Below are 8842 nucleotides of genomic sequence, written 5' to 3'. Positions count from 1 at the left end.
ATTGAATTTTTTTCCACACTGAGCAGGAGCATTAAGGTGGGACTCTGCTCAGCTTCAGTGCTGGCTACAAAGAGGAAGAACTCTCAGAAAAGGGAGGAGACAGATAGAATCATGATACTTGTGAGCACAGATTGTGACTGACTGTCGTCCCCTCCCAGCCCCCACCTATCTTATGTGAGTGATGATGGGAAAGGAGCTTGGGCACATGTCTCTCCAATTAAATTGCAGTGTCATCCTAACTAGAAATGAAGCTACTGGTGCCAGCAGCATTTTAAATATATTTATTGCAAAAAGTATAGACATGAGAAACTGCATTACTAGCCAATGCGAATCTACTATCAGAGGAATTGGGGATACTGACGTTGGGTCTTTAATGACGTGTGATATATTGTTACAGACTGGATGTGAGAAGCTCAGAGCATTTTTTTTGTTTGTTTTATTATTTGAAATGTGGTCTTCAGTTTTCCTTCCAAATCACCACAGTAGATTAAATTGCATGTTGTGTATGTGGAGGAGACTTTGAAGTGCAAGCTCCTTTGTAAGATAGGGAAATATGTAGATTGCTCTATATACTGCTGTCTATGTAAATGTCTAATACAAATAAGGAGCAATAAAAAAAAAAGATCCAATAAAAAAACTAGATATATATATATACAGTATATATTAGCCCATTGACCAATTGTAACTACTTTGAACCCTGCAGAAAAAGATTAACAACTCAACAGGGGCTGCTATTAGCAGTGGGGAGATAACTTTATTAGAAGAGCTAGTGTTATGGAGAGGAGAAGGGGGTTTAGTGTTAGGCAGTAGGCACAGGAGAGGTGAGGTTAGTTTCAGGCAGAGGAGATGAGAGGTGAGTGTCAGGCAGCGGAGATGGTAGGTTAGTGTCAGGCAGAGGAGAGAGGATGTTAGTGTTAGTGTTGTAGAGGAGAGAGGTGAGGTTAGTGTGTTAGGCACATCATGAGAGGGGACATAAGTGTCAGGCAGAGGAAAGGGGAGGTTAGTGTTAAGGTGGCCACTAACGATCCAATTTCTAGCGAAAAATCATTTGAGCGATCAGATAATTCTGATCGGAAGAAAAATCGTTCACTACACCCACCAACGAACCAATCTTTGCTTCCTATCTATCACAACCAACAATGAAATCCAAATTTTGGTTTGTTCAAAATCTAAATTGGACGATTATTTTTGAATAGTTTGTAATCGATTGTGCCCATCAATGGAGATTATTTACAACCAATCCGATCAGAATTTCTGATCGCTCAAACGATTTTTCAGTAGAAATTGGACCATTAGTGGCCACCTTTAGGCAGTGGAGAGTGGAGGTTGATGTTTGGCAGAGGAGATGCGGTTAGGGTTAGGCAGAGAAGATGAGGTTAGTGTTAGGCAGAGGAGAGAGGAGGTTAGTGATAGCCAAAAGAGAGTGGAAGTCCATGTGAGGCAGATGAGAGAGGAGGATAGTGTTAGGCAGTGGAGAGTGGAAGTTATTGTTAGGCAGAGGAAATGGGAGGTTAGGGTCAGGCAGAGGAGAGAGGAGGTTAGGGTCAGGCAGAGGAGAGAGGAGGTTAGAGTTAGGCAGAGGAGAGGGGAGGTTAGTGTCAGACAGAGGAGAGGGGAGGTTAAGTTAGTGTTAAGCAGCGGATAGGGGAGGTTAGTGTTAGGCAGAGGAGATGCTAGGTTAGTATTAGGCAGAGAAGTAAGGTTACTGTTAGGCAGAGGAAAGGGGAGGTTAGAGTTAGGCAGAGGAGAGGGGAGGTTAGTGTTACGCAGAGGGGCGAGGTTAGTGTTAGGCAGAGGGGTGAGGTTAGTGTTAGGAAGAGGAAAGGGGAGGTTAGAGTTAGGCAGAGGAGAGGGGAGGTTAGTGTTAGGCAGAGGAAAGGCTAGGTTAGTGTTAGGCAGAGGGGTGAGGTTAGTGTTAAACAGAGGAAAGGGGAGGTTAGAGTTAGGCAGAGGAGAGGGGAGGTTAGTGTTATGCAGAGGAGAGGCTAGGCTAGTGTTAGGCAGAGGGGTGAGGTTAGTGTTAGGTGGAGGAAAGGAAAGGTTAGAGTTAGGCAGAGGAGAGGGGAGGTTAGTGTTAGGCAGAGGAGAGGGGAGGTTAGTGTTAGGCAGAGGGGTGAGGTTAGTGTTAGGCAGAGGGGTGAGGTTAGTGTTAGGTAGAGGAAAGGGGAGGTTAGAGTCAGGCAGAGGAGAGGGGAGGTTAGAGTCAGGCAGAGGAGAGGGGAGGTTAGTGTTAGGCAGAGGAGAGAGGAGGTTAGTGTTAGGCAGAGGGGTGAGGTTAGTGTTAGGCAGAGGGGTGAGGTTAGTGTTAGGTGGAGGAAAGGAAAGGTTAGAGTTAGGCAGAGGAGAGGTGAGGTTAGTGCTAGGCAGAGGAGAGGGGAGGTTAGTGTTAGGCAGAGGGGTGAGGTTAGTGTTAGGCAGAGGGGTGAGGTTAGTGTTAGGCAGAGGGGTGAGGTTAGTGTTAGGTAGAGGAAAGGAGAGGTTAGAGTTAGGCAGAGGAGAGGGGAGGATAGTATTAGGCAGAGGAGAGACTAGCTTAGTGTTAGGCAGAGGGTGAGGTTAGTGTTAGGCAGAGGGTGAGGTTAGAGTTAGGCAGAGGAGAGGGAAGGTTAGTGTCAGGTGGGGGGGGGGGGATGCTAGACACAGGAGAGGTGAGGTTAATGTCAGGCAAAGGACAGGTGTTAAAATCCTTATCCTATATGAGCTAATAATTTGAGAATAATGTCATAAGTCATATAGTGACTTATTCATTATGTTAGACTAGACTATTATTATTACTTTGAATTGATTGTGTAAATGTAAAAAAGTTTATTATTAATGTACTAATCATAACAAAAAAACTATGTTCAAAAAGGTACTGCCATAGAAAAAAAAATCTAACGTGTGTGAGTGACAATCAGACTGCACCATTGTTACAAAAAATGATTATTAGCCTGGCTTTCATAGCAAAACCTTTGTGAAAATGACGCCCTCTCCTTGCCCTAACTGGAGCTGCAGAGAAAAAAGAAAAAAATCCTTTCACGAGAAAAAAGAATAGAGAAAAAAAGATTTACTTTTGGTCTAGCTCTGTCCTGTTACTATCACTGTAGCGTTTATTTAGCCAATCTCCTAAGTGTGACGTGTAGTAGGCTGGCTCCGTGGCTAGCTCATAATATTTAACACACCCACAGGAGGAAGGCAGGGGTTGCAGCATTGCTAGTTCAGCCAGTCTACTGCTTTCAGCTGAAAGGGGTATTTCACTCTGCACCTGCCAAAGACCTTCCCTTCTGCCTTTCACCTCCATTCTGTCCTCTTCATTCTGCCTGCCTCTTCTTCTTCTTCCAGCACCTCCAGGCTGACACATGAACCAAGGATTCAAATGATTGCTAAGCAGCCAGCACAAGCTCAGCGTTCTCTCCTGCTCTGCTCTTTGTGCAATCATTCTAGCTTGTGTAGCAGAAATGTCCAGGACCAGCTCTCGGTGCTTGGATGCAGGATCAGGCAGACCTGACTGGTGACAGTAGCCCACTGGATCTTCAGCAGGAACTGGTGCATGACAGGATCTGGCAGAGAACTTCCTTTCTGAAAGCAAATGATTTCACGGATTCTGCAGAATTGGATAGTCCTGCTGTTGCTGCTGCTGTATCCAGGAGTCAGCTCGCTGAGGATGGAAAGTGCTTCTATGTGTGATTCATCCAAGCATTCCGGATTGTTTCATTCATCTCATATAAACCCATGATTTAATTTCTCAATACCGCTCTCTGCATTCCATTGACTTGCGCTAGTTCAGTCCAACCATCCCTTCTTCAAACCTCCCCATTTTGCAATAGGATAAAAAACAAAAAACCCTCCCCAATCCACATGCTCCTCTTCATGTTACGTTTTTATGTTTGACAGCTACTCCTCTAGTGAAGAAGACCTATATATATAAAATTTATGATTCAATCAAGATTAAGGGAAATTACTTTAAAAAAAAAAATCTTGGAAAGGTTTTATAATTTCTACCCTAGCTTTTTCTGTGAAAGGGCCTTTTTTTATAAGTTTATTTAAAAAAATCAAAAAAGTCTATGAAAGTGTGAGTGGGACATAAAAACAAAAAAAAATAAATCAGAAAATTTGGAAAAATGAAGTTGATTTTGGTGCGTAAGTTCCGGGTGTTGATATTAATGGTGTTTCTGATTGCTTGCACGATGCACATCATGATCGATCTATTACCAAAGCTGGAAAAGAGGGCTGCGAGAAGTGATGGGGATGCAGGGTGCTCCTGTTCGCAGAACATCAATGAGGACTCGCAGGGGTGGGGGAAGCAGAAGGGGAAGAACACGGCCGAATCGGGTTGGCCTAATAAGCACACGTTGAGGATACTACAGGATTTCAGCAGCGACCCCAGCTCCAATCTCACCTCGCACTCTTTGGAGAAAATCACTGGAATAATAGACAAGAATGAGTTCTTGAAAAAACTGGAACACCGTGACACGGACTTGAACCACAAGCAGCTGATGCAGGATGGGAATACAAACAAACTCCAGCCTGGTGCTGGCTATTCAACCCTGGCTGCCCTGTTTCAGCACCCTCTGTACAAAACCTCTGACCCTGAACTCACTGAAGATGATGTCTTGTTTAACGTGAACAGTGATATCAGGTTTAACCCCAAAGCTGCTGAAAACCAAGATTGGTAAGTTCGCCAGTCATTTGCATGCCTGACACTTTGTTTAGGAAAAGATAAAAAAATAAACAGAGTGGATTTATCTAGACCGGCGAAGAGGAGAAAGGAAGCAAAAGGGGGTCGGTTGCCGAGAGCAACCAAGCATAATCTTTGTTTTGTGCTAATTGCTGAAATCTGATTGGTCGCTTTAAACAGAAGCTGCATGCTTGCTGCAGTTTTCTTTGCACCTGTCTTGATAAATCCGCCCCACTGTGTTGTGCGCAATAGGCAGGTGAGACGGACTGATATTGCAGTTTATTTGGGTTATGAACTGTGAGTATTGACAGGATACAGTACATAAACTTACTCCTTTATTATATGTAGTATACCAGGCCATGTTAGCTACAGGAAACTGTTTTTAATTAACTTACGATTTCAAAGTACAATAATGTTCTGTTCCCATAACAGCCAGGCACACATCAATCATTCACTTGCGCAAGTTTCTTTCCTATCCAGTGTTTAAAGGACAACTGAAATGAGAAGAATATGAAGGCTGCCATATTTATTTTCTTTTATACAGTACCAGTTGCTGGCAGCCCTACTGATCTATTTGGCTGCAGTAGTGTCTGAATAACACCAGGAACAAGCATGCAGCTAATCTTGTCAGATCTGACAATAATGCCAGGAACACTTGATTGCCTGCATGTTTATTCAGACTCTATAGCTAAAAGTATTCGAGACAGAGAATCAGCAGGACAGCCAGGCAACTGGTATTGTTTAAAAGGAAATAAATACCGCAGCCTCCATATCCCTCTCACTACAGTTGTCCTTTTATAGTACTTTTTATCCCAAATCCTAACATGCTTATTGGCCTTGTATGAATGAAAGATATGCTGATTTATGAAAGTTAAAATCGGAGAACAACAAGGAATTGGACAAAATATTCCCTCCCATCTAAATGACATTTTGTCATTTTCACTGCATACACTGCCAGACAACAAAAGATGAATGAACTAGCCTGACTTGCGCTGCAGGATGCCTTCTGATTGGTTGCAGACTAATGTGCCCACTACATCTTTAAAAAAAAAAGGCACCTGCTATGTTAATGAGAAAATATAATCCGCATCAGTTATCCTGAAGCAAGAGGTATATCGAGGCTGCCATATTTATTTCCTTTTAAACAGTACTAGTTGCCTGGCTGTCCTGCTGATCTATTTGGCTGCGGTGGTGTCTGTATCACACACCTGAAACAAGCATGTGGCTAATCGTGTCAGATTGTTGTTAGAAACACCTGATCAGCATGCTTGTTCAGGATCTATGTGTGAAAGTGTTTCGAGGGAGTGGATCGGCAGGACTGCCAGGTAATTAATATGGTTTAAAATGAAATAAATATGTCCGCCTCCTTATCCCTTTCACTGCAAGAAAATGTCTACTTGATGTAAGTGTTTTATTGCATGAGAACGCCTTGACATGACATGTAAACCCTTTGCATTCTGAGATTGTCTCTGCTTCCCCATTCAGAAAAGGTAAGTAGGTCAATCTCTGGAGGCTGCTAATGGCTCAGCTCTTGCTTCCAGCATTGCCATGCTTAGGACAAAAACAATGCTTTCATGGGCCAGATTTATATGTCAACCGAGCAAAGACCAGCAATTGTGCAACAGGAAAGTCAACTTTAACCTTTGTGTCCCCTTGGGTGAGGGACAGGTAAATAACCTTGTAGCAGGCAGATGATAATACCTTAGAAATCGCCAAAGACATTTTAATCTTTAACTAACGATTATTCTTCAGGCATGCATTTCTATACAGGGGAGGACTGGCCAGGGGGGAAGGGGGGCAATTTCCCCCCAGGCTGCCTCTCATTTAATGATTTAGGGCTGGTACAGTTCCTGGTACATGTTTTTGTATAAGGCAATGTGAACCACTAGGCTGGCCGAGGGAAATCAATGCCTAATTACAGAGTAATTAGAGGGTGGGCAAGTTGGTTAATATAAACAGCATGATGCAGAGCAGAGGCTTGCCTGCAGGGTCCGTGGTAAATTTCTGTCTGATTTCGGGTGGAAATTGGTTGACAGTATTAATCTTAGATGCTGGGAAATCTTGGGTTGATGTGGTCAATCCAGTGCGATAATCACAAACAATAAATGCGACGGAAACCCTGGCCGTTGTAACTCAAAATGTTTTATCTGCCCCCCCCCCCCCCCCCCCCCCCCCATTGCCAGTGCATTATACTTTATCTGTCACGCTGTCCCCTCATGTGTCCTTGCTGTATTTCCATGTGACTTTTGGCATTTAGCACGTGGGGCACGTGTGTGATGTAATTTGGGCCCGGGCTGCTGTGAAAATGGGCCTCTAGTTTGTGTTTTCCCTCCAGGCCAAAAGGTCCCAGTCCTCCCCTGTTTCTATATATGTGTTCAGCCCTTCCCAGTGGCCTTAGGGTTAAGGTGATCCCTTTCTGCAGGTTTGCAAGCATGGAGGCAATTATAGAAACAATGCAGGCAATAATAAAACTATCAGGTTAGCTGACTGTAGTACAAACAGCTCCCTCTTTCAAGCTAAGTGACATTGTATTGTCTGAGGCGGCCGCATTAGAGTTTCCTATGGAGCAATGAGATAATTGCAGGATTCAAGTCTTAATTAAAGTGGCAGCAAGCCGTCCCAGGCAGCGAAATAAACCATTTATAGCATGACAGGCTGCAAAGGTTAGCCTGTGAAACGGATCCGATCTCTGCTCACAATAGCCTTTGATGTCACAACATGCTATTACCTTTATCTGATAAGTCTGGTTATGTTGGCAATAGGCCATACTCACCCACAAATCCATCATCTGTATAGAATATTTGCTGGGATGGTGTTGTGCCCCCCAGCCCCCCCCCTTCCTCTTCCGCTCTAATGGCTTTTAGATTATAGATGCACGATAATTGAAAAATAAAATTTGAGCTGATGGGCCTTAATTTCTTTTACCTGCCGTGCCCTCAAGGTTAATTCAATCACTCATTGTTCCAGGTTTTTTGGATAAGAAGGCAGTAAAAACGAGGATGTTTACCATTCCGTTTCTGGTACAAGGCGGTATGTAGTGCGCCCCAGGCCACCAGAGCACTGATAATGAGTGAGATCTATTTATATGGAGGTTGCCGGGTGGCGTGTTAATTTTTAATTTAATTGTGTACCATGTTCGATGTTGTGTGTGATGCTCATTAAGCCAGCAGACTTTCATGTGTGTCAAATGTTTTCCTAGGGATTATGGTGTAAAAATGAACTTAATAAGACACAGCAATTCAGTGTGTGAGAAGAATAGATGTAGAGATACATGGGTAAACGGGCTGTCAGCTTAACCATTCTTGTTCTGACGGTAAATCATTGACATGGTACCAGTCCTGCTGACCAAATCCAGATTCTGCCATAAAATGCTGTGAGTTGATTGGCCTGGAATGGCAGAAGGGAGTCCTCACTAGAGCACTTCTCTTGGGACCAATGAACTGAATAAGAAAAGGGTATTTGCTTTTGTTTTTGAACCAGCAGAAAACTGTAAATGGAACTGAGCATGTTGCTATCGGCAACAGAGCATTTCCTATCCTTCTGTTCTGGTAGATTGCTCCGTATATTCTGAAATCAAGTGTCCCTAAATTGTGGTTAAGGCAATTCCTCAATTCAGTGTCTTAATTCAGAGCAGGATCATTCAACCAGCAACAAAAGCAGTTGCTTGGGGTCCAGCGGGCATAAAGGGGCCCAAGTGCAACCTTCTTTGACCTCTCTCCACTTCAGCTTACCAAAAGGACGACAAGGGGGTCCCAAATCTACTACCTTTCCTAGGACCCCATTACATCTTAATCCATCTCTGACTTCAGTACATAAAGCTTAACCCACACATATTACCTTATGAGAACATGGATCCTGGTCAGCTAACTTGTCTTGATCTCAAGAGACCAAGACTGGATCCTCTATAAAATAAGCCCCATACTGTGGTACTAAGCAGCACCAGTCCTACTGGCCTCCTTGTCAACAGCGGGGCTCATCTTCTTCTGCTGACCTTATCTTCTAAAGTGGGAGATGGTTTGCAACCTTTTATTAAAGTTGAACACTGGGGATGGATCAAAGTATACTGTCCATCCTCCTTTACTCAGACACACTCTGAATTTAAAACAGAAGAAAACCCACTGCTTTGAAAATTATGTGAAATTGACCCTCCCATAATGCAGTGCCTCTAACTGACCTTCTAGTTGG

General features: G+C 43.5%; 1 protein-coding gene across 1 annotated transcript in view; it reads left to right on the top strand.

Moving 5' to 3' along the window:
• Positions 1–3170: 3170 nt before the first annotated feature.
• Positions 3171–8842, top strand: part of FAM20C (FAM20C golgi associated secretory pathway kinase) — a 297806-nt gene continuing 292134 nt past the window's right edge. Inside the window, 1 exon segment of the mRNA XM_068244609.1 lies at positions 3171–4651. Coding sequence (XP_068100710.1) covers positions 4101–4651 — 551 coding nt within the window. The 5' untranslated portion in view covers positions 3171–4100.

The sequence above is a fragment of the Hyperolius riggenbachi genome, chromosome 7, assembly GCF_040937935.1.
Source record: "Hyperolius riggenbachi isolate aHypRig1 chromosome 7, aHypRig1.pri, whole genome shotgun sequence".
Taxonomy (NCBI): Eukaryota; Metazoa; Chordata; class Amphibia; order Anura; family Hyperoliidae; genus Hyperolius; species Hyperolius riggenbachi.
Note: the sequence above shows the minus strand (reverse complement) of the source record. Positions and strands in the feature narration are given on the sequence as shown.